Source organism: Lepisosteus oculatus, chromosome 12 (genome assembly GCF_040954835.1).
Source record: "Lepisosteus oculatus isolate fLepOcu1 chromosome 12, fLepOcu1.hap2, whole genome shotgun sequence".
Taxonomy (NCBI): Eukaryota; Metazoa; Chordata; class Actinopteri; order Semionotiformes; family Lepisosteidae; genus Lepisosteus; species Lepisosteus oculatus.
This window is the reverse complement of record NC_090707.1, coordinates 10,118,411-10,144,300: the sequence shown is the minus strand read 5'-3', so window position 1 is coordinate 10,144,300 and position 25,890 is coordinate 10,118,411. Positions and strand designations below refer to the sequence as shown.

Here is a 25,890-nt window from a genome sequence, read left to right as displayed (position 1 = left end):
ACACTTAGATGGCACATGAGATTTCTTTCTCCACAATACTAGAATTTGATTTACAATACTGTTTAAAACCTCAAGGACACCAAAGTTGGCATTAACAATATATTTGGAACAATAGGGCATTGGAAACAGGTCCTTCCATAAAACAATCCTGTTGTATTTATATCTAGATGGAAAAAACTTATTTGGCACATCAAAAACAACATGATTGCTCAGTATGTTATATGTTGGTTTATCTTGGAGAATGGACAGCCCCAAGAAATCCATTCCTATTTGATTATCCTCACCCATTAGGGGAAAGAAAAAAACATGATCCTACTTTAAATCTTCTTAGTCTAACTAGCTTATGATTCAAGTTCACCATAAGCTGATGGACTGGAATTCACTTACAGACGGAAGCCAAACAGTTGTTGATTTTCTGTGATGCAATGTAGTATTGCAGACCAACTGAACAACTGATAAGGCACAGACGTCAAAAAAAAGAACTTATCCTGCTCACCAGCTGGAACAGACTGACCGATTCATCCATTCTGCAACAGGCCATTTTGCAGTGCTTGAATGATACATTCAAATTCTGAAAGCAAAACTTTCAAAATCTGCAGCATTGTAGACTAAGACTTTTTGTCTCAAAGCAGATAAGTCAACAATGAATTCAAGTAAACTTTGAAAAAAGAGTACTGTATTGAAAGTTGATAAAGAGAGCTATGTTTTGATAAGAAAAGCAGTGAGACCACTTGGACCAGGTGCCAGAAAATATCACGTCTATTTTTACACCCTGCAATGAATGTGCTGTAGTAAATACATCATCTGGTAAACAACACTTGTCCATCATACATTATCTAAAGAAAGACAAGCATAGTATAACTAATGTGATCCAATTTTAAAGTTCATTACTAGTAATACAAATTGGAGAAAATAAATTTCCACTTCGTCAATTTTCAACATCCAAGCTGAATTCCGGTATTTTTGTAAGCAAACTAATAATATTATTAATAAGCAATTATTACCCAGGAAAACACTAAAATGCTCCGATGACATCTTGTACCTCCATCAACCCTAATCACTGTATCTCTTGCTGTAACTGCCCAGCCATCTACACTGGGGAAACAGGAAGGAGACTCGGAGACCACTTCAGAGAACATGTTAGGGCTGTGAAGATGAAAGATTTCTCCAAGTCCATAGTTTCTCATTTCACCTCTGACGGCCATGATGGTTCTCAAAGTAGGGTTTCTTAACTCCTATAGCAGAAAGACATCAGCAACTAAAATTATCCTGAAACTTGGTTCACACCTTCCCCTCCTCTCAACGACAGACTTGTTTTCTTCTAATTCTCTCTATTCATTTGTAGGTTTCGTTTCACATCGCTCCTAACCTCTCTCAACCTCGCACCACTTGATTGGCGACTCTGCCTCTCCCCTGTTCCGCTTGTTTTCCCAAGCTATCTTCGCGAACTGCCCTGTCTTTCTCACACCCGAAGAAGGTTCCACAGCCGAAACGTTGTGTTTCCTTTCCTCTCTTTTCAGCATGGAATAAACTTTTAGTTGTTCCTAAAATACTCTTATTCATCTTCAATACATATTTGTTATTTGTTATTTGTAATCTGCGCTACCATAAATTAACAGCCACCATTCCTTGAAAGGATAATTCCTTGCCTCAGTTGCTGGTGACTGGGTCTACTATTTCATATGGCGGTTTAAAACAACCACTGAACAAATTGGTTAAAAACATATTCAGAATTATATAACTGTAGGAATAATGACTGCGGAAAGTCAAAAAAGATAATGTACCCAGAAGGAACTGAACTGGCCATTTTTAGGCAGCCATGTTTTACACTATGGCTTCAATATACAGTATTTCTGAGATTCTGGAAAGACTCCCATAGATGGTATATTAAACTTAATATTAATGAGGACTCTTAAACCTGTTTCAGAGTTAATAAATACTTTCAAAAATACAATAAGAACAAAGATTTTAAAAATCAGTATTATAATGCAACCTTAAAGTTCTGGATGTCTATTACTACAAAAGGACACAAGGAATAACAGTAAGAGAAAATAAATCTGCATTTTTTTTTAACCCAGCAGCATTGTGCAACAAAGGAAGGCAGAAATTCTCATGCAAGGCAGCACACTGGAGACTGCAGATGATTTCAAGTGAAGGAGTTAAGCGTACATATTCCGTCTTTCCGTGAAACCTGAATCCCCTATTTGGGATTTGGTTTTCCTGTTTGTTTGCATTTGCGCGTGGAGTGTGGATGTGGGGGCTGCAGGGATTGAAGGAAGCAGCTGTCAGCATGCCCAGTCGGTTACTCTCACACCCCACCCTTCTGTCTCTCTCTCTCTCGCTACACTGGGCTGCTTTGCGAAAAGAGTTGTTCCTGCCTTATTAGTCCAGAGATGAGCAACTCTATGGTAAGAGGCAGGCTCCGCCCAGGAGGCCAAGCTGCATTTCTAAAATAAAATCACTCCCCAAAATATAAGGTAGACAATGGCTAATCCACAACCATACTGTTTAAACTTTCACAGCACTATCGCCTCACAATTCCAACTTCTGACTACAGTGCAAACTGTGCGTCCTTACCACATGACAATCTCATATGTTCAACATTGTGTACCGTTACAGGTTACAAACAGCAGCAAGCCACTCTTCCTATCTAACCCAGTTCTCACGCTGAAGTTTATCTTTCCTTTCTTCACAAGACTTTAAGGTATTTTTTGTTACCCTGCTTGCCAATATCTGATCATTTGATACAAAATTTTGGAACACCTACTAACTGCCCAAAGCCAAAAAAATGAGGCAGAGACATGTTTTTCAGGTTTTCATAATGGTAAGTGGTCTTAAAAGCAGCAGCTTGGACATACTGTATTAAAAAGATAGTACAGTATTACTATTAAAAGAAATGTATTAAAAGATAAGCACACATATGCCTACACATAAATATATGAAGATATTTTTAGATATATTAAAGAGAGGCACAGTGGAGTAGTGGTCAGCATTGCTGCCTTGCTGCTCTGGACTACTGGGTTCAATTATGGACATGGGGTATTGCCTGCATGGCGTTCGTACTGGATATTCTCCCCAAGGTTGCATGGGATTATCAGAGTGCTCTGGTTTCCTCCCAAAGACACACTGTTAGGTTAACTGGCTTCTGGAAACATTGGCCCTTGTGTAAGTACAGTATGTGCATGTTTGTGTCTATGTGTGTACTCTGCAATGGACTGGCGTCTGTCCCGGGTGTATCCTGCCTGCGCTTGTAGTTTGCTAGAATAGGCTACAGTTCCCCTACAACCTTGTACTGGGTGAAGTAGTTAGAAAATGGATGGATACACAGTTAAAGATATAACCCTAAATAAACAAATACAAAAGATGTTTGGAAGTAGAGGAAAAGAAAGTCCGATGTGCCAACAAGATCCCCTCTGGCTTATATAAAGGGTTTATAAATATCTGTCAATATCATATTAAGTACCTTTCCTTACTCGTCAAGCCAAAACACAACTTTGCAAGAGCTTTGTTTAAAATTCAGGAGTTATAAGTACATTCAGATTATTGCAAATATCAGTACATCGAGATATCCTCTGTGACAATAAAGTGTTGCATCTCTCTTGAGCACCACACCTGTCCTGGTGTGCCATTCACTTGCTTGACTCAACACACTTTAGGTCCTGTCAGCATTTAAAAAAAGACATCTGCCATTCAACAGAACAGATTTTTGGAACTAGAGCGAAACAATGTCTGATGTGATTCCTTCTGGTTTATGTAAAGAGTTAATATACACCTTACAATATGATATTAACTACTTTTCCTTCTTGTTACTATCCTGAGTTATTGAACATGATTCAATACTTCTCCAAGAATTTACCCTTCTGGGAGGCAATATTAGATGACTTGTAAATGTACATGTACACCTGTTATTTCAGAGGTGAAACACCTGCTGTCACAAAAGGACGAAATAGCATCAATAGAATGTCAACTTGTGACCTTTGACTAAGACGCAACCAATCTAATAAGCCTACAACTGTGCCTAAAGAATAAGCACTCTGAATAAGCAAAATGACAACAAACATATCTATACATGCAACTGGGTCTCCCTGTCACTTAGAGCCAAGAGGTCCCTGATCAACGAATCCCACACCAACTCGGTAACACTTAATAATAATTAATAATTCCCAACACTTACAGTACATAGTGCTTTTCTGGACACTCCACTCAAAGCACTTTACAGGTAATGGGGATCCCCTCCACCACCACTGATGTGTAGCCCCACCTGGATGATGCAATGGCAGCCGTAGTGCACTAGTATGCTCACCACACACCAGCTATCAGTGAGGAGGAGAACAGAGTGAAGAAGCCAGTTCAGAGATGGGGATTATTAGGAAATCATGATCGGTAAAGGCCAATGGGAAATTTGGCCAGGATGCCAGGGTAACACCCCTACTCTTTTCAAGAAACACCCTAAGATTTTTAATGACCTCAAAGAGTCAGGACCTCGGTTTTATGTCCCATCTGAAGGATGGCCCCATTTTTCTGTATAATGTCCCCATCACTATACTGAGCACTAGGACCCTCACAGCCTGCAGGGTGAGCGCCCCCTAATGGCCCCTCTAACACCTCTTCCAGCAGCAACCTTAGTTTTTCCCAGGAGGTCTCACATCCAAGAACTGACCAGGCTCACGCCTGCTTCAGTGCCTCAGTGGGCTGCCAGTTGTGAGTTGCAGGGTGATATGCTGGCAACACTTAATAACATATCTTGAACCCATGCTTGCAGAGTTCAACCTGCACTTGGACAAGCATCTTTACCAGTTGAGCCACTCAGAAGACTTTGTTTTATTATTATTATAATAATAATAATAATAATAATAATAATAATGTTTCTTTATTAGCCCTATACAATTTCTTGCATTAGGAATGCGTCTTTTCACATACCCCAGCTTTTTCTCCAGGGAGACACAGACACAGAGACAGGGAGAGAAGCTTGGGGTCAGAGCGCAGGGTCTGCAATTGTACGGCGCCCCTGGAGCAGTTGGGGTTAAGGGCCTTGCTCAGGGGCCCAACGGAGTAGGATTCCTCTGCCGGCCGCGGGATTTGAACCGGCAACCTTCCGGTCACAGGCGCAGATCCTTAGCCACAGAGCCACGGATGGCAGTAATCTTGCATTATCATAAGTACAAATATACAACACAAACAAACTTCATTTGTATAATCAGTTGCCGTCTAAATCCTCCTTGCTCTGACAATGACTACTAAACTATGAACTACTAAAACCATCAGAAAGGAACAATAAAATTAGATTTTAGAAGGTCAAGCCACTGTTCTGGATATTTGGTACCAAAAATAAAAAAATACGCTGACAGTACCTACTTGCTGCTCTGTGTCCTACATTTTTCTCCAGATCTCCAATTCCAGAAGTTGAATGCTCTGATGTGACACTTTCTTACCCAACCATGTTTCAAAGGATCAGACTAGCGCACTGATAATTAAACTACTAAATTAATTATATTTAATCAGACCACAGCAAGCAGCCTGAAAATCAATTTTAGAGATAAAGTCTCTAACGTGAATGTTATTTCGACCATCACAAAGCATTTTCTTAGTCTTTTTGTGCTTTATAATTACAGTACTTTTAGCATGTATTCATAAACTAATTATGATTATGTGTAACTGCACACCTCAGATTATGCACTAAGAAGTTACCAACCAATAGTTATTTGAATGTTGTAGTAAACGGAAACAGCAAACAAGCTTTCAGATTCACCAAAATGAAAGAGCTACTGTAAAAAATATATATATATTTTTAATGCATTCGGAACTAGCTGATGAAAAATCTCCAAACCTATACTTGCAAATTTAAATTAATCTTCTTTCAAAGCTAAAAGAGCATACATTTTCTTAAGCAATCACCTTGAAAACTGCTATATGGGAGCAACTTTTCAACCAAAGTTAAGCAGGACAAATGTTGTGGACTCTCAGTCTGCACTTTGTGATGAATGCACATACAGGTGTAAGAAACTCTGCCAGCACTAAATTAGAGATGGCATTTCCAGCATATTCCTTACTTCATATGAAGTCGAAGCCATCCTTAATAATCAAGGGAAGAATTAACCTAATTTCCAGACATTTCTAAACACTTCATCCAACTCAAAGTCACAGGGGAACCAGAACTCTGCAAGCAAAGGGCACAAGGCAGGGTGGACTCCAGTCCATCACAGGGCAGATGCACAGACACAGACACACTGACACCCGGGCCAATGTCCCAGAAGCCACTTAACCTACCAGTATGTCTTTGGATTGTAGGAGAAAACAGGGACACCTAGAGAAACCCCACATGAATATGGGGAGAACATATCAACTCTATGCAGATAGCACCCCAGTTTTAGAACTGGTTCCAGAAGTGTAAGGCAGCAGTGCTAACCACTGTGCTACTGCCCCATTGACCTAACTCAATAAAGAACAAATATATCTTAACATTTATAAAAACAAACATTCAAATGTCAGGCAGCTCTGGATTCATTTTATATCTCAGCAGTTATATATAATTTCACTGCAGAAAATGATAACACTGTGCAAATTAGTCTTTCATTTCACCTCATAAATCTTTAAAAAAGATTATTAGGCACATGATCACAGTTACTGGAATCTTTCGGACAGAGTTTGTCAAGAGGAGACATTCTACTAAATGATAAACTGCACCATCAATTCCAGATTAAAAGAAAAACATGGAATTTTGAAGCTTGAAGGGTTCCAATCTAAAATTCCAGGGAAACTTCACTGTATAGATTCAGGACACAGACAAATAGACATGCTTGAGAGTCAAGAGGTCTTGTATTTCAGTCAGAAGTTATTTGAATACTGATTATTTTATCATTTGTAATGTTTTCAAGCAGTATAAAAATGAACTGCAATTGTGTATAAATGCATTATTTGAGTTGGAAAACTAAATTACCTTCATTTTAGTGCTAATACATACTTGGTTAAAGTCAGCGAATGACACAAATTTCTTAAAAGCATTAATTCTTAGGAGATTCTTACTGTATAACTCAAGTCATTCTCAGCCCAGATACTGTACTGTGCACCACAAGTACGCTAATTCACACTTTTGCGGTCTTTATAGCTCTTTCAAATAAGGGATCTGTTTGTGTCAGATAAGTTGCCTTTGACATCAGCCCAACCTGTTCTCCCTTCCCCCTTCTATTTATAACACCTTAGGAATGGGCAGATTACAGATATGCTGTTTGAGAAGAGGAGTTTTAGAAGGGGGGCACACGCCCTATTTAGCCATTCTATAGAACTGTTAATCCAAGATGGAGCAAACTAGAGTACATACAATGTAAAAAATTTCACTTTTCAGTATCAAAAGAAACTTTTGATACAATAATCATTATGTTATTGATAGCAAGCCAGATTTTTAATTACTTTTAAGAGTTGTTGGTCTGATACTCACACAAATACACCTGCTGAAACTAATTAAACTGTCCCTCACAATTTGTGCATCAGTATTAAGTTTTTTGGGGTGGATTACAAACTAACCAGGACAAAAGGTTAGCACATTATAATACCTTAAGACAATCACATTACAGTTGACCTACTGTTTAAAACTTTCACTCTAATGCCACTTTATATATAATATAGATCCCCCATGACTCAAAACATTACCAGATTCCTGGGCTGCAAGTTCCATGCATTGACAAGAGAATGATACTGATTTTGTCAAATACTTACATGCAGCCAAATTTAATTGTGATGTATTGCTGTTGTACTGTAACCAATTAGCTGATTGCCCAACACTTTCCCCAGACAACAAAGCAAATTACAAGTAAATCTTAACTTCCACAGCAAGTCTTACTATAGTAATGAAGAGAAATGGATCTGACCAACATAAGCTCACACGGGATATGCTAAACAAGACAAGAAATGACCCATGTTGATTTGCTCTCCATACTTTTCACACTTCAGTTCTTGAAAAGAACGTATTCTACCATTCTGGTTACTGCCTCCCAGTAATTTTGCAAATACATGTCAACCTAAACATTTGTTTGTCTCAGGTGAAAATGTTACACCCTGCACAGGTTGCAGGCCAGGGTGAAATAACAGCTGATCTTTAAGGGAGTTCTATTTTTAAACCTCTTGTTGCAGAATTTCCCAGCTCATCAAGATTGACATACCAGGTCCGGCAGTCTGCTGGCCCTGTGGGATGTTCACAACCCTGCTTTTAAAGTCACAGTGCCCCCCTTACCCACCCTACTGCACAAGGAGTTTGTACTCCTAGAGCACAGAGCAACACAGTATGTGTTTTATATCTAAAGTTAAAAGAAAGCCACAGCCTTAAACAAGTGATCTGCGTACATCTTTTGCAACATCCGACTTCACAGGCAGGTGTTTACTGAAAAGATGGTTCTGCTTCTTGTGCTACAATCTACACTTCCTCCGTCTTACGAGCACAAATTTCCTTCTTGGGCTGTGCACTTGGCCCTTAAATTCAGCAAAACCTTTGCCAATTACATTCAGATGCAGAACTCACTGAACCACATTCATGTCACACGCAAGCTAAGGTGCTTCCTGACAATAAGCACTGAAGCAAGAAGATCGCATCGCAGTAGGCATCTCAGATCAGTTTTGTGCTGGATCATACACTTTCATTTAAATGCCCACATTTGCTCAGGAATAGGCTACAAGGAAAGTTGCCAGCATTTTCAGATTACTCTTCAGACTGTCTGCATTATTACTAGCACATACTGTGCAGTCATTGTCGTTTCTTTCATTTTTTTGGCAATACAGTAATTCACCTGCATTTACGTCCACAGCCCTGTTGAAAACTATGAACTGTATGGAGTTTGGCTTGTCTTGTACACTGAATCTACAAAGTCCATGCTAGGGAATAAAGCCACATTTTTTAGTAAATCACCTATGAAATAGCCTTAATTAAAGGATTTACAAAAAACGAATCTACAACTTTGCTAAGGAAATTTTAAGATTAACATTTTGTAACTTCCTTCTGTATCACTGTAGGGTCTATTGATGACATTTGCATAGAAATGCCAGGCACAACTAAAACTACAACTGAGGACACTTCAATGTTTATAGCAGTGTACTGTTCATAGTTTCATAAAGAAGATTGTGAATTTCCAAAATAAAGTAATTCAGGAATGTAGAAAATTCCAGATTATGACTAGATCATTTCAAAATCATTTGATGGTGAAAAAGCAATAATGACTTCTGTGGTTGTTTTCAATCAAGCTCTGGATTCCTAAGTTTCTAAACTCATTTTTACAGATTACGCTTCACAAACTTAAGCAAGTTGACAAAAAAAGTCTGAAGGAACTAGAGTATGAGGCTAGTTTACACTCAGCATTCTTTAATGTTGTATTGTTGAAAGCAACAAGCTCTTGAAATCTTTCTTCGTATTAGCTAATGCCCACACGAAATGGTCCAACTCCTTAAACTGCTGTAGTAGGAATGTTTTTAAATCATCTTGTTTTTTATCATTAACCTGTTTTCTGGGGAGCTATTATTACAGGAGACAGTACGCTATCACGTGAGTCCCGTGGAGTCAAGGTTTTAAAAGCTCATGAAAGATATGTAAATCTCTCTCTCCTCAGTAGACAAAGTTTCACTGCTCTGTCATTACGTGCACGCCAGAATTTAGTGCACCTCTGTAACTATCATCCAACAGTAGCACAGGATTAGCGAACAGACTTAGCATTGTTTCCTTATCTAAAAGCAACAGTTACTGTACATGGTGCTAAGAGGAGGAAGATCTACCATGGAGATATCAACGTTACTTCAAAGTATTTTCAAGGCCGAAAACGACTACTATCTAAAATTTTACAAAAACGAAGACATTGGAAACACAAAAGAGTGATCTGACAGCAATTCAGGGTTATCTGAATGTGACTCTGGCACCAGTCATTAAAGCAGACTGAAACTAAGGCAGTTGTCACAGTGTTTCGGCACTTACGATGAAATATACGACGTTATCACATGGTAAATGAACTGCAAATTACACTTTTGATAACGGCGTGGAGTCTATAATTACACTAGCAAATCACCAAAACAGTCCTCCCTTCCTCTGTAATTTGTCCTTCACGGTCTTGTAATAAACTGTGTCCTCGCTTCAGAGACTAAGATAATGGAGCCGTTCACAGTAACCGTCTTAACTGTCACAGGAAGCACTTCATCTAAAAGCACTGCAAGTGTGAAATATACTGACTTGCCAGACACCTTCTTGAATTTTTGATGCAAAGAAACCTAATGCCTGCAGGTCGTCCGTTTCGTTACACCAACTCAGTCTGTGCTTATAATAATTGACCATTTAAGCGTTTCTCAAGGGCAAATGAGCCGGTAAAAGAGAAGCTGGACGATGTGTCAGACAGCAGCTGAGGGTTCAGGCCCTATCTGTGAAATTCAACAGCGGCACGTCGGCCATTCACGAACCCCGCAACCTTAGTTGGGCAGTAAGTGGGGCTCCGACATGGCAAAATTGTGCAGACCAACATTCCCACAGCTAGTACAACCAGACGAGAACAGTCATACTGTACAGAACCAAACCGACAATTCACCAGGCCAAGTCTACACAAATACAGTGACTTTCACCACCATCGAAATAGCGCATCTTTGTCACTTTGAAGTTCACACATCGCTCCTGTATTTGTCCACATCCTCATGCCCCTGGGGTACAGTAGCAGTGACAGCAATGCCTTTTCATTCTGCCGTAACAAGAGCAGGCAACAGATCTGAAATGTGATGTATTGCACAATACCTCCTTTGTGGGAGGTAATCAACCGACAAGAACTGAAATATTATTAAAAGAAGGTCGGATTTGTCGGTTAAAATAAAAATTACAAGCCAAACTAAAAGAATCATAACATCCGACATTTGGATGCAGGTCTTTTTTTTGCGCAGTATGACTGTACGACTGGTAGAGTAGTTGTTGCTTTAAAACACTCACCTCTCTTGCAATTTGATTCAGGGCATCGTCTTCTGCCGTCAGTCTTTCTCTGTTGGGAATTCTTTTCCTCCCAGTTCCCTGAGTTCCCATTTCTAAAACGTTTATAGATTCTGGGGGGTAGAAAAATCCTACTATAAAAGAAACGTTCACGGCAGACCAAGACCGACTCTGGTTTATAACTATTGTTTCCCAATTCCTGCGCTGTTGACTTTGTAATGTACTGATGAAGGGAGGGCAGAGGAAGAAGAAAGCGTAATATATCGCTACATTAAATTTGATATGAAGTACTGTATCCGTTACTTGGCATAGGGTCACACGTCCGTAAGCTCCCTTCCTGGAGTGCGCTGTTTAAAAGCCGTGCGCCACCACCTTACAAAACATCTCCACGAAGTCTGTTTCTAATAACCACAACATACATATCTGTATAACACATGTCTGCTTGCTCTACATAAAGTATCGTCTCCAAATGTTTTACACGCTCAGCACGAGTTGTTTGATCATCAGTCCGCCATTACCTTCACGTATATTTTAAATTGTACAGAATTAACGCCCGCTCTTCCTTTTTTGTCTCGGGTCCTATGTTTATTCCTTTTCTGTCTAAAACATTGACGGCCCGTTTTGAAGAAAACGACGTGATACGGTTTCTTTCTGTCACAAAAAAGTTGCATGCAGTGTGGAAAGCAATCCCGGATGAAGACTAGACCATGATAAATACGCGTTCCGGGGTTCCAGCCTATGGGCTCAAGGCAGCGCTGCATACAAGCAATGCTCTCACCCTCGCCGCTATTTTTATTGATGAACGCTTAAAACAGAAATCTCTTACTTCTTCTTAAAGCTACAGCTGGCGGTTTACACAGCCGACCTCCGCTCTAAGTGACACAAGGTGTTGTGTGGAGGCGCACAGATGTTGTCTTAGACTCACAGAAACGTATATAATGTATCCTTACACTGTATATGACCGATCAATGAAACACGAGGTTCATTCGTGTTAGCTGAGCTTGCATCCGATGTATCCCAGCCCTGATACAAGCGAACAGCTGCTCAGCTGGTTACCCTTGAGCATGCACAGTCACGTTTAACTTGCTACAGCGTGTGTTTGTTAGTGTATCGTCCAATTCATTGTTTTCAAGACAAAGCAAACCTCTAAACTCTAAAACAATTCAGGGAAGGTAAATTCGCAGAAATGTATTTTTATAATAAATCCTTTTAAATTAAAAGGCTATACCAGTACTATGAAGAATAATAGACTGACTTGAATGTTAAATGAGCAAAAGAACAGCACAGAAAATCTGTATTTGTAAAATTAAAATGTTATTTTATTGACGATCAAAAATACGTATGTGCAGTAATACAAAGGTTGGATCTAAAATTGTAATCTGAAGCATAAAATTAACGTCCGTGCTGCCAGTCGCATCTGTTGCCAAACTGTAGTTGTCAGTTTTACCAGTAAGAATTTCTTGGTACATTGAGGCACACATTAAAATGTATAAAAACTTGTCCCTCTACTACGCGATAATGCGGTTCATCTTCACAAAATATTGAAGAACGCTTCAAGTATATTTAGTTGACTGCGTCTCCCCCTCCTGGTTAGATACAGAAATTGACAATATACATTATTAAAGCTGTAGAAATGCAGTCTTATTATTAAGGCAGGCAGACGAAGACTTCTATGCCTTGGATTTACCAACTCCTGATCTCATTGGGAAGAGTTTTCCACAGCCTAGGAAACCAAAAGCAAAATCCATCCACGCATTTTATCACCATTCTATCCAATACAGGGTTGCAGGGGAGCCAGAGACTATCCCAACAAGTAATGATCGACAGCAATTGGGGTACCAGTCCATCACTGAGCACACACGCAGACACACACACACGGGGCAATTTTCCCTGAAGCCAATTAACCTACCAATATGTATTTGGACTGTGGCAGGTCACTGGAATACCCGGAGAAAACACATGCAAACCCAGGCAGGTAGCAGCCCAGTTCCAGAATTGAACCCAGTCCCCCAGCTCTAGGAGACAGCAATATTAACCACTGCAACACCGTGCCACTTCATAAAACAGATCCAAAAGTCAAAATATCACTACACTACATTTGATATAGTGTAAAGTACTGGATCCGTTACTTGAGTTTGGGTCACACTTTTGAAAGCTCCCTCATCCAGGTTAGGGCTACACATTGGTGGTGGTGGAGAGGAGTCTTCATTACCTGTAAAGTGCTTAAAGGGTTAATGGGAAATTTGGCCAGGATTAAAGATTTCCCCAAGCCTATTGTTTCTCATTTCACCTCTGATGGCCATGATCACACTAATCTCTCCCTCTGTGTTCTCAAAGATGGGTTTCCTAACTCCCACATCAGAAAGACTACAGAAACTAAAATTATCCTGCAGCTAGGATCACACCTTTCCCCTTCTCTCAACGACAGACCCGTTGTCTTATAAATTCTCTGTTCATTGTAGGTTTCATTTCACCTGTCCTGACTTCACACTAAATGATTGGTCTCTCTTTCTGTCCCCTGCTCCCGCTCTCCAGGCTTTTGTTCTCCCACTACATTACCTTTGCCTACTGCCCTGTCTTTCTCACACCTGAAGAAGGCTCCACGGCCCTAACATTGTGTTTTCTTTCTTCTCTTTTCAGCATGGAATAAACCTATTACTTGTATTTTTTTATAATATATTCTTTTTATCAAATTGAAGCAAAAACAATATTGGTTCTCTGGAAATAGGTTCAGAGAAGGACATCCAGGTAGATTTCTTGACCCAAAGGGAAAGCTCTTCTCTGAGACACTCCAAGGGAACCTGATTTAAACATTCAAAATCATTAAAAGAGTTAACAAAATCAACCCAGTTGATTGGACTTCTTCAGAATCAGCACTGAAACACATACCAGTGGACACAAATTAAATCAAAAGAGAAGTGCATTTAAAACCAAAAAAAGGCACTTCTTTACACAGAGGGTTGTACTGTAGCAATCTGTAATAAGGTACTCAATTATGTTGTCCAGGTAAATACTTTTACTTCTTTCTGGAAACACACAGATGTAATACTCAGGTAAAACAGGTACTAAAAAGGAACTGAGTTAAATAAGCCAAATTATCTCCTCCCATTTGAAAATGTGTTCTTTTTATGTCTTAAACATTATTGAACACAGGGTTTTTCTTAAAACCTGAAATAATCCCTATGTATATTTTTGTAAGGGATTACAGAAATATTATGCAATCTGTTTAAAAAAAATGCTGCTTTTTTTAGAAACAAAAAAGTTTTTCTCTTGCTCAGACAATGACTCTTAAGTAGGCTTCCACTTTTATTTTCATTTTCTATTAAAGGGGAACACCAAGCAGACACAACTGCATTTCAGTCTCAGTTCTTTTCTGCCCACTGTGGATTTCTCTCTGTTTAGGTAAGTACGCTACGTTTTGAATACTTACCAAATGAACATCATTTCATAAAAATGTCATTTTCAAAGACATTTTCTGCCAAGTTAACTTTAAAGAGTTCACTTAAATGCAAGAAATTGCCTTTGAGATTTTAATGGATAATGGGATTGCTTCCCATTTATCTTATCTTCAAACCCTGTTTGTTAATTTACCGAAATAGCCATGTTCATTCATGTACATTTCATGGAACCAGGTCACTAACTCCTCCTTTTAACAAATTTGACTTTTGTTAATTAGCAGCTAATGAATATCTCATGTGATAATGAAACAAAATAAAATGGTAAGATACAGTGTTTGTTGGTTTTTCTTGTTTGTAGATAATGAATGAAAGCCTGGAAGGAGGTTACAGCTGGGAATACAGATTGAGCAGGTGTACATCTGATCTTTCTGCAGTGTGACTGCATGCAGTTAGGCCGATAAAGGCTGAACTTTGACTTTTGCACTCCTTATAACTTTCAATTTTTTTGTGTATGAATCTCGAGTGTTCTTCCTGGATTACAGGACCGATAAGGGACAGATAAGGTGGTGTACTGTTCCCTGGGTGTCAACAAAGAGGGAAAGTGATTAAATTCTGCCAGCTGGGAGGGAAACAAAAGACCAGAGCAACAAAACTAATTTGCCTTACTGACTTGCTTCGCTCTGCGGAGGTAGTCTTCGTTGATCCCGAGCCATGACAGAAAGGAAAGAGAGTAAAAGAAGAAAGGAGTCGAGCGCTCACACTCCAGCCGAGAGGCGGACGCTGAGAGTGAAGATGGTCCTGTTAGGGAGCAGTGGAGTGGGAAAATCCAGTCTGGCCTTCCGTTTCTCCAAAGAGGAATTCAGTTCCACAGTACCAACAGTGGGATGTAAGTCCAATATCAGGATTCTACTATAACTTTAGCATTGCCTTGGTAAATTAAAGTAGCCTCGAAATAGTATTACTGTATACAGTATATGCACATTATAACAGTTTGGGGTCACCAGTCACCACTGTCCATGGTCTTTTAATTGTCCCTTCTAGTGTAAGGTAGGAAACACTTCAAAAATGTTTCTTCCTAATTAGTTTTTTTTCAAACTTATTTGTTACTGTGTGCACCTCCAGCACAGGAGTAAGCTTCCAGCTCACACAAGGTCAGCAAACTAAAAATTTACTTGCATCTTCGCAACCTCTAGCTCACTGTTCTTTGTGCTCTGGTTTTCCTTCAGCAGCAAAACCACAGACGCCAGTGGTTCAGGTTTTCCCAGCAAAAGACAAAGGGTTGTGTTTGTCATGTCCTTTTATTCTCTAAGAGAGAAACTACTAATGAACAGCTGAGCCTCCACAGGCGTCCTGAAAATGTAATTTCCCCATTGGAAAAAAAGGAAGAGAAAGCTACAAACTTTAGCAGGTAGGGTTAGAGTTGGCAGAGGTTGAGAATTACTTCTCAACCCAAAATAATTTCCCTCTATAAAACAGTCCAACATTCTGTCACTATGCATAGGTACTGTATATACCAATACACTCTACTGACCATAAATACATTTCTAAATAACCACAAGGAAAAGCAAAATGAACCCCAAAAAATATGTGCAACAATTTTGTACTCTTCTTGAGAATCACAAGGGAGAGGCTTTGGGAAAGCAATACAATGAATTTATTTAGTCACGGTCCTTCTGTATTTCTGTAATCTAATCAGAAGTCCTTTCCTTCTCAGGTGCATATATGACCCATCTTGTGTGTTTGCATGATGCTACCCTTAGATTTGAGATATGGGACACAGCAGGACAGGAGAAATACCACAGTGTGACCCCTTTGTATTACCGAGGGGCACAGGCTGCCCTGGTTGTGTATGACATCACCAAACGGGTAAGACCCAGGACACCATCAGCACTCAGAACAGCAAGGCTGCTAGGCATAGAAAAGTCTTAATGTGCAGGTTTATTTTTAAAAATCTACCTACTGTATGGCATAACTTCCATAAACATTTATCTTGACATTCTTCAAAGAGTTGTAGTTTCTTGCTGAAAGATGCAAATAGTGCTTTAAAGATACTACTACTACTACTACTACTACTACTACTACTACTACTACTACTACTACTACTACTAATAATAATAATAATATAGGTGGGTAGCTGCGTCAGCATGCGTAGGCTGCAAAGGAACAAGTAATAGGTTTATTCCATGCTGAAAAAAAGAAGAAAGAGAACACAACGTTTCGGCCGTGGAGCCTTCTTCAGGTGTCACACTTTCAGGTGACCTATTACTTGTTCCTTTGCATAATAATAATATGTCTTTTGAAAGACAGAGCTGTCTTGTTAGGCAATAATAAAAAATGACATAAGGGAAATTCCAGGTTAAGTACATATTCGATTTCCCCATTAAAATGTTTTCAGCTTCTTACATACTGTAGATACAATATAGTGTTATATTATTTCTGGCAGGTTTTTTCCAGTCCCCCTTTTCTGGCATCATTTCATATTGTATTTTGGAATTCCAGAAATGACTCATGAAATGCTATAGAATTTTTTTAGAGAAGTAATAGAAACAGTGTAGGTTTTTATTAGTGGGCACTGCATCGTACATCATGAATAAGAGTATCATCATGTAGGACGTTACCACAATTAGCAGGTGGTGATGGTAATACAGTATGCTTGGAATCATAGAAACCTATCTAATGAAGAATGATACTTCTGGATACATCATTAGTTGATACACAATGTGTGGGAGAAATGGGGAGGCTGGAATAGGATGAAGTGAAGAAGTATACAAGTATGCTAAAAAGTATATTCAGGTACAGGATCTCATATGGATGAATTTGAATAAAGGATCTCCTATGAAAAACATTCAAAAGGTATGAAATACACATGTTAATTCAACACAGCATAATTAAATGAAGAATATGAATACATCATTTAATGAAAGATAAGATTTGAATAGGAGACTTTCCTCACACAGACTGGAAACACCAATAAGAATGTCAGCAGGAGACAATGAAATGGTAGACATGGTTAAAAATGGTTTTCTTACTAAGTTTATCAAGTATTTATAAGAGGCAATGTCATCGATCTAAAGAACCATTACGGAATTGTGATCATAATACCATATGCTTTGAAGTGTACTTTGAAGTTGTACTGTTAGAGTCCAGATCAAAGATAAATCTTAAGGCTAGTTGAAGGAGACAATTTCATACACAGTACATACACTTTGAATGTAGACACATGCCCTTTACCTCTGATATTGTACTTTTTACATTTACAGTAAATCTAAAACGTAGATAGACGTATTTTGAAGGCATGGAAACTTATATTATTATTAGAAAATATATTGGTTTACAAAAATCCTTTTGGTGTGTGTCAACACATACAGGAAGTGACAATGGGCATTATGATTTTATCTGGCATTGGTAGAATTAGGCAGAAGGCAAAATAACGGGCAGCCGTCTTTTTTTTTTGCATGCTGTTTTGACCGAGTGTATGAAGTACAGTGAGTTATAAATGATCTGTTAGTAAAGCTCAGTGTACAGCTTTTCTGTTTTGCAGGAGAGCTTTATGCGTGCTCAGCTGTGGCTGAGGGAGCTTGAGAGACAGTACGTCCCTGGAGAAACAGTGGTGGCTCTGGTGGGAAATAAAGGGGACCTTTCGGACCTACGTCAGGTGATGCTGCAGGTACTTCATTAGGAATCTTGCACCTTGTGTATTAAATGAAGACAAATATTGCCTGCAGCCTGTGGAAAGGCTGTGGAAAACAGCTCTAGATTGTTGGCTGGGATAAGATGCTACAGTAGTTGCTGTTGCCCATCCTAATAGAAGCATCTGTGAGCAGCTCACAATATTGGACCACAGTGTTTTATTTACCTAAACCAGGGTGGTCCAGCTCAAAGGACTGGTGTTTCAGAAATCTTTCTGAATACCCAGAGAGCGGGTACAAGTTGTTAAATTTGTCCAAGTACGTCAACAACCAAATGATTTAGGTCATTATTAGCTGAGCCACTGAGCAGGAGTGAAAACTTACTGACCACCCGGATCTAAACCAAGCCGTACTCATATTTTGAAGAAAAGTTCTGTTTGTAGCTGTTCTTAAACTGTATTTTTCAAGGGATGTATCCTGTAGGTTCAAAATAATCCTTGCTTCAGGAGGGACGTAGAGCAGTACCCTTTACAAGATAAAGACCTTTGGATGAGAGCTTTATGCAAAAGTCAATATTGAATGTATAACATACAGGCATCTTTCCCCTTCTCAGGAAGGCCAGACCCTTGCGGAAAACAAAGGCCTGCTATTCACGGAAACGTCTGCAAAGTCGGGAAGCAAAGTGAGCGAGCTTCTCATGACCATAGGTAAATATCTTCTACAGGGTGTGGCCTCTATTCTAAGGCTTTGGAAAAACAGCTTAATCTCCATCATGAGACTATGTTATTTTACAAACCCCCCAGTCATGCCACAATGGCCTTTAAACTGGATTTCTCTAGAAGAAAAGCCACGTTATTTCAGTACTGTATTTGGATTTAGGAAATATCACATAAATATCACATATATCTTTAATAGTATTTTTTATCAATAGCACATCACCCTAGCCTGCAAACGTAGAATGTGAGGCATAATAAAACGGCATAATAAAACGGAGATTGTGAAACATTTATTAACACAGTAGTTAGTATACTGTACTGTAAGTAGCCACAAGAGGGAAGTAGATGCTAGAGAGATGTGTGACCTACAGAGGACAGTATTGTGAAAAAATAGCAGGCATTATTTCTTTTTTGTAAATATGGACTGCAGCGTCTGCATTCATGCACATCAAAATACGTTTAGACAGAAATCACAGGAGAAAAAATCTATCCTTGTGTAAAGCATCTTTACGTGAATAAAACTATATAATCAGATAATATGTTTATATATTTTAGATATTAGTGCATTATTTTTATAATTATGCTGCATGATTGAGAACATTATTATTATGCTATTATTGAGCAGGTAGATATTAACAGGTGCATTTGTCTTTGTAACAACAATACTTCTAATGATCTTACATTGTCCTGTTTAAAAGCGAAATAAGGGGCCTTACTAGTACATAGCTTGAAAGCAAAATACATCTCAGATTCCAAATGTCTTCAAAATGCCCTGCTTCAGTTTCACTCCTTGTTATAAAATGGTGTTTAAATGAATAATCTCAAACTAATGTTCTGAAGAGTGTTGGTACAGCGCTAACTGTATAGGAGTCAAAGCTAAATTAATATAGAAAAGAAGCAAATTATTTTTCTGTGTCTTGCACTGGTAGCCTTATGACATAAGCACTATTTTGTCTCTGAACTGTGCAGCCCATAGGATACGACAGAGCACAACACCTGAAAGCACCCTAGAGGAGTGGAAAGACTCCTGTGTGGATTTGCACAGTCCGGAGACACAGCGCAAACAGGGAACCTGCTGCATGGCTGAGCTGCACTGAGACAGGATAGCTGACCTGTATAGGAGTCAAGAAGCTGTTCTGAAAAGAATCAAGCTACAGGCGTCTACCGGAAGACTGAAAAATAACTGCCACAGAGCTCAGCTTTATTTGACTTAAAGAACTGAAGAAAAAAGAAACTATTCAATCATTGGGCAGCATGGTGCCACAGTCGTGAGCTCTGGGGCCTTGGGCCAAATTCCTGGGGTGTTTGTACAGTTTTTTCGCCCTTGTTCATGTGGGTTTTTTTCCAGTATATCAGAACGCTTTCTGACTTCTCCAGTGCACTTGAAACGTCCAGATTGTGGTCTTCCTATGTTCTGTGAAGTTCAGAGCTGAGCACAACCACTGTCTGATCTTCAGTAATCCTCTGTTGTGACTGAGATTTGTAAATGTGTTGTAAATCATAGGGCTTTCTTCTTGTATGACATTTTTGTAAGGATGAAAGACCTGCGCTGGATCTTTTTTTAACTGTTTTTTTTTTGCTTTTAAAAGATGCCCACTGTAACACTTAAACATAAACATAAAATAGTGCAATTTTCTTTTCTATGCCATCTCCTCCATCCTTCCTTGTTAAAAAAAGTAGTGAAAATTTTAAACCACAATAATTCAGACCAGTAGATGGCAGCATGGTGGTATGTGAGGGTTTAAAAACCCTAGTGGACTGCTCAATTGACAATAGGTGGAGTCTTGTAATTTTACACTCTGATCATGCTAGATAACAAGTTTCCAAAGCTGCACTTAATGTTCTAATTAATCCATTTCTAAACAAGCACAAAAAGTCCATTCCATTCCATTCAAATCACTTGAATCAAAGAATAAAAATGTGTTCATAATTCCTACAGCCATTCTAGACACCACAGTTTAGTAGAAAATGTATCTTACCAGTACAGTGTGTGCACTTTATGTTAATGATTACAACCTAGCAGGTAGCCAATTCAGTTGAAACATACAGTGCTTATGGCTTTATTTTTAAAAATCACAAGGCACCAGGTTCAATTATACACAGAATTGGTTTTGATGTCCTGTTTGAAAAGTTCTATCACTCAGGAAAATAAATGCCTTGATTTTAACATCTGATCACACTGCTCACCACTTTCAAGTTAAAAAAATTATGAACTTTAAAAAGTGCAAAGGTCTGACAAAGCTCTTCAAATAATTTTAAATATAATTTCTGGATATTGTGAAACAAAAATGGTGATCAGTATTACAGAATCCCAGCTGTTGACAAACTGCTTTTTGATGCAATCTACTTTAGCTCTAGACTCAAGACTACCCTCTCACCACCACTATCACACACACACTTCCTCTAGGTCCTGAATGTGACTCTACAGTGCAGCATTAAATATGGAAACTACCTGTAATTAGTATTTGTGTCTGGTATAAAAAAGCTAGTGTGACTTACACATGCCATTGAAACTGGGATAAGGTGAAATCCTATGAGGTTTGAAGGATTTTAATTCAGCCTAGAACAGTGTATATTTAAAGAAAATCACTAAAAGCACTTAAATACTTTTTTATTTAACCATGTCAGAAAAAAATATTTTATTCTAGGAATTATTGAATCTTTTTTCCTTTGAATCTATCAAGAAAACAGAAATTTGGATTGCTCATATTTGCCCAAGATATACAGTAATTCAGTGCTAACACCAGAAGCAGCAACATGGCACTCTAGAAATCTACACTCAACAATCTCATGCCATCTGTCATCATAAATAGTCTAGTCTGACCAATAACACCATTACCTCTTGGTCTTAAACATTACTGGGTTCCTTGTGGATCATATATAGCATACCCTGGAATTGAATCACCATTGTTAGGAACAAAGTCAGATCTGCACAACACTTGAAGAAACAATAAAATCATACAATACACTGCAAGTACATTTTATGTATTACAACATCATTTTATACTAAACTAAAACAGAATAGACTATACTAAAACAGAATACCCTCGCCAAAAAATATTGTTAATGTATTTCCAATGGATCGACTATGTGATGAAGAGTCACCTTAAGAGCCCTTGAGAATACATTTCCTTATACCAAACTGTTAACAAGAGAATCTGTTTTATCACTAAGGAATAACTCCTTAGCATAATGGGTTTTTAATTTATGTCCTGAAGTTTAAACAACATTTAAACTGTCAATATTTTACAATCTGCAAAGTCTCAAATGCCATGACAGAAATGCAGTTTATTAGCCAAAACATGTGAATCTATTTGTGCAAGCCGAAACTGTTTCTTAAATGGTTTGATAGGTGTCATTAGTGTTGAAAAAAAAACAATAATGCAGAGAAAAAAGGCAGAAAATTACACTGACTTCTGTTTATCGATGCTTTGGATTTCATTTGAAACTTTAGTCTGTATTGGGTGAAAAAATACAAAAGCAAACAAGCAATTTAGGAAATCGAATTTCACAGTCATTCAGAATCCTAGTGTTTTACTTGAACATTTTGTTTGCTTTCCCAGTGCAGTATTTACAGGTTCAAAAAGTCATTTAAAAATCATTAAACGGGGTCTAGGGTTGGCCTTTTTTTAAGATTTACAATAAGCACCCATCTTTGGTTTTTGTATGTACACATTTTAATCACAGATATGACACCACTGGCAATAGAAACCTAACAACAAAAGAAATAAAGCAGGGAGAAAATCTTAAAAGCTGCAGAGCTGGAGAAGCTCTATTCGTCTGCAGCAGAGTCGTCGTTTTCCTCAATGGGGATGCACAGCCGGCGAGAGCCGTATCCAGACCCCCGGCGACTGTCCGACACTCTCCGGCCAAATCTCCCGACCGGCCTGATCCCTCGTCCTGTGTACCAGGAGGCGTCAATGTCAGGATCTGAGGGAGAGCAGCGGGACAGGACATCAGTGTCTGAAAGGAAGTCATTTTCCAGAAGGCAATGTGAGATGTAAACAATGCCATGGACCACAAGGGTGAACAGGCGATTTCTAGAAATGTTTCTCAAACTGGATCTTACCCAGGACACAACTACAGTATTCCCAGACTATTTTCTGTGTGGTAGCCTATTCTGCATGTAAAGAAAAGCCAGGAAAACCAGACCTCTGGACAGAAACCATAGTGTCAAACAACCAGGATACAGACACTTGACAGGTTTAATCATGAACATTTCATCAATCGGTAATTAGCAAATAAGTTTGCGCTGTAAGTGCATTTTAATTGGCATGAGTCTTGAGAAGACCAATACTGCCTCCAAAAAAATGTTGGTTGAAAGGTAGACATAAGAACTATTTTGCTACCCAAACCATCAAACCTGCACTTCTCAACCAAGGACTGATCACCTCTAGTTGAAGAGGCTAGTGACTGTAGAACTTATGTTTAAGTTGCTGTTAGAGGGTGTGTTAGAAATCCTACAGTTATAATGCACATAACCTACAAATCGGTTCCTAGCCCAGAAGCAGAAACTTCTTTTGTGTTGTTTTTAAAAACGAAGATTAGCAGGTTAATGCACACACACAAACACAGCTGAGCGGCACATTTGCACAACATGGAAAGTAAAACTTACTTCTGATCTCCATGGATCGCTCCAGGTATCTGCACTCAGTCTTGGGAAAAGCCAGACAGAGCAGCAGCAGGAGAGAGCAGCAAGTGGCAAACAGTTTCATTCCTGTGCGCTCTGACGGCCAGCACTCACAGGGTAGGCTCAGGGTCAGGAAAAGCAACAGCAGCTGGAAGCAACACCTGCAACAGACATTTAGATAAGTGCTATTTCAATAAAACTAAAATAGTTATCTCATTACATGCCAACATTCACATCCAATTATATATAATTGTTGGTATCATAAAATCAAAATATCATTACACACTATGTTTTGTTTGAAGGTAACTTATGTACTGTATATAGGCGTAACATTTTAACGTAACAATTTCCTGGTGAAACCTTCCATATAGGCACATTTTATAAAACATATTAAATTATTCAGGTGATCTGTTATCACCTCTAACCAGACAACAAACAGTCCATTAAGAAAGTATGGAATGTGCTACACAAGAATCAAGGAAGACCACATCAAACAGTACTGTAGACTTGGAGCAGTGACATACATTTGTAACACAGTAATAAGTCACAACATTTTCAGAATGCAATTGTATTTTCAGAAAGAAAATATAAAAACTGTTATAGTTTAAAATAAAAATATAATATTAAATTGTTTTAATTTTATCTCATGTATTTGTATGGTACATTGTCCGTCCAGTTTGTGTAGTTGTTTTATTAATTTATTTTATCTTATGGAAAATTCCTTGAAATTATGCTCAATGTAAATTTCTTATATTTCTGAGAAATAAGGATAAGGGTGCCCACTAGGCAAGTTGGCATACAGTATATGTCATTATTACTAATACTAATAATAATAACACCAACAATTAATTTTAAAGAGTGGTAAATTGCTGGAGAAATTATGCAAAATACAGATTAAACTCTAGGATGAAAAAACAGGTATTTGCCTTAAGAAAATACACAACAAAAACAAGATACATAAAACAGAGCAATTCACTGATGCTTTTAAGATTCAAATTAATTAAAAGATTTGGTACATGGCATTCAATTAAAAAAATTGTACGTAAGGTTTTTTTGTTTTTTTGAAATTTATAAAAAAATACTACATTTTGTAAACATGGTATTTAGCAATATTTAATCATTTTAAAAAATTAAATCAAAATACAAACCCTCATTTAGGCTAGAAAAAATCATTAACTTTCATTTCACAGTAAGCAATAAAACTGTGAGAGCAGTTAACAAGACTTGTGATGGATGTCAAATAGTCTGTAAGATATTTTTGCAATATATTAAAAAGATGCAATCACAGCACATACTGTGTCAGAATTTGAATTTCTATCAGATCTATCTTCATCTTTTCTTATCAGATTAATATATATATAAATATTACTCTGGTTACTATACTACTATGTTAGTTTATCAAAGCACCAAAAGAACAATTTTTCCAATGACATTCAATCTTTTTGGGAGAAGCTTTGCCAATTGCCATTATTGGACCACAGTATTGTAACTCTTTTGCCATTTTCCCCTGAGTTGAGAGATGAAGAGAGCAGAGCACTTACTGTGTGTTGTCACAGCTGTATTTCTGAGATGTCTTTGAGTTGTGGCTCTGATGAGTCCTTTACAGAAACAGATGAAGATGCTGTCAGGGCTGCCTGCTTATATCCCCTGTAAGAGTGCTGATGTCACACCCAGATCACACTCCACACAGAAGGTGTTCCTATTTATCATTTTAGACCACACCATGTTTAGATCTTAACAGCAATTATGGAAGCGTGTTTGATATTGTTTATTAGATTGCAAATGAATAGCAACATTTTTTAAAATCCAATTACTGTTCAACTTGAAGTTTCAAAGAGAAGGTACATGTAATTCTATTATTTCAGGCTGTATTTTATTTTAGGCTGTATTTGCATGGATGAAATTATTAAAAGCAACTTACAAAGCTTAAAATTAAAAATATAAACATTTAGACTCTCAAATCAGAAAATGATGTTCTGTCCTTTAAATAAAAAGACAAATTGGTTCAATATATATTTTTTTGATTTAAGTAAAATTCACTGAATGCAGAGACAAATGAACAATAAGGATACTATCACAAATTTCTACAGGGAAGCTCTATTTCTCCCATGGGCTCAATCATATTTTTCTTCCATTTCATTTATTTTCACACATTAACTTTTTGTGTAAGTAGATATGCTGCAAAAACAACACCTTTTCATACAGTAATTCAGCATGTATCTTTGACTATTTTTATGCACAATATTAAATACTCATGGTTTTATTGTACAGTACAGTATATGCATCCTTGCTTCTTTTAGGATTTTGTATGTAAAGATGTGAAATAAACCTAGGCATTTACTAAGGGCATGCTGACGGTCCTTTGGGCCCGATGGCTTTAATGCTTAGGATGCTTAGGATGCTTCTGTCTTTCATAGCCTGCTTTTTCCCTACTGTAGCTTATGCTGCTTTGCAGCTCATGGTACAAATAGTCATGACTTAATTACTGGACTTCATTACTACAGATTAAAAAAACATTTACATTTACATTTTTTAAATAAAATTCAGGAATTCAGGCACCATGCTGCATGTTAACTATACT

The 25,890-nt window shown here is 38.1% G+C and overlaps 3 protein-coding genes across 29 annotated transcripts in view; 1 reads left to right on the top strand and 2 right to left on the bottom strand.

Moving 5' to 3' along the window:
- lrrfip1a (leucine rich repeat (in FLII) interacting protein 1a) overlaps positions 1–11,976 on the bottom strand; it is a 68,692-nt gene extending 56,716 nt beyond the window's left edge. For 23 of the 26 annotated variants that reach the window (XM_069196754.1, XM_069196762.1, XM_069196764.1 and 20 more), the window contains exons 1-2: positions 11,455–11,715; positions 10,940–11,049 (exon numbers count right to left, since the gene is read on the bottom strand). In XM_069196754.1, the coding sequence (XP_069052855.1) occupies positions 10,940–11,029 (90 nt within the window). In that variant the 5' untranslated portion in view covers positions 11,030–11,049; positions 11,455–11,715. Of the gene's footprint in view, positions 1–10,939; positions 11,050–11,454; positions 11,717–11,886 lie in introns of those variants that run through there. The other 3 variants (XM_069196755.1, XM_069196770.1, XM_015358755.2) reach the window with 3 other exon arrangements.
- Positions 11,977–14,276: 2,300 nt separating this feature from the next.
- Positions 14,277–20,531, top strand: LOC102693104 (ras-related protein Rab-17). The gene is made up of 6 exons (XM_006636440.3): positions 14,277–14,338; positions 14,693–15,220; positions 16,049–16,200; positions 17,876–18,001; positions 18,577–18,670; positions 19,649–20,531. Exons 2-6 carry the CDS (start codon positions 15,046–15,048, stop codon positions 19,774–19,776), a joined length of 675 nt encoding a protein of 224 aa, XP_006636503.1. The 5' UTR covers positions 14,277–14,338; positions 14,693–15,045; the 3' UTR covers positions 19,777–20,531.
- A 179-nt stretch (positions 20,532–20,710) lies between these two features.
- On the bottom strand, positions 20,711–25,015 carry prlh (prolactin releasing hormone). Of its 2 annotated transcripts, none has more exons than XM_015358694.2 (3): positions 24,851–25,015; positions 23,295–23,470; positions 20,711–22,642 (listed from the first exon to the last, which is right to left on the bottom strand). In XM_015358694.2, the coding sequence occupies exons 2-3, from the start codon at positions 23,392–23,394 to the stop codon at positions 22,452–22,454; spliced, it is 291 nt and encodes a 96-aa protein (XP_015214180.1). In that variant the 5' UTR covers positions 23,395–23,470; positions 24,851–25,015; the 3' UTR covers positions 20,711–22,451. The 2 variants fall into 2 exon arrangements, with proteins under 2 accessions (XP_015214180.1, XP_015214182.1); XM_015358696.2 differs by having other exon boundaries at positions 20,711–22,609; positions 24,851–24,984.
- Positions 25,016–25,890: the final 875 nt, after the last annotated feature.

What these genes read in the sequence shown, in the direction of transcription:
- LOC102693104 (XM_006636440.3), top strand. Translation starts at nt 15,046, where the DNA reads ATGACAGAAAGGAAAGAGAGTAAAAGAAGAAAGGAGTCGAGCGCTCAC. An exon ending in TGTATGACATCACCAAACGG is followed by an intron (nt 16,201 to 17,875) that starts GTAAGACCCAGG and finishes TCTGTTTTGCAG; the next exon opens with GAGAGCTTTATGCGTGCTCA. An exon ending in CGAGCTTCTCATGACCATAG is followed by an intron (nt 18,671 to 19,648) that starts GTAAATATCTTC and finishes TGAACTGTGCAG; the next exon opens with CCCATAGGATACGACAGAGC.
- prlh (XM_015358694.2), bottom strand. Translation starts at nt 23,394, where the DNA reads ATGAAACTGTTTGCCACTTGCTGCTCTCTCCTGCTGCTGCTCTGTCTG. An exon ending in GCGATCCATGGAGATCAGAA is followed by an intron (nt 22,643 to 23,294) that starts GTAAGTTTTACT and finishes ACTTCCTTTCAG; the next exon opens with ACACTGATGTCCTGTCCCGC.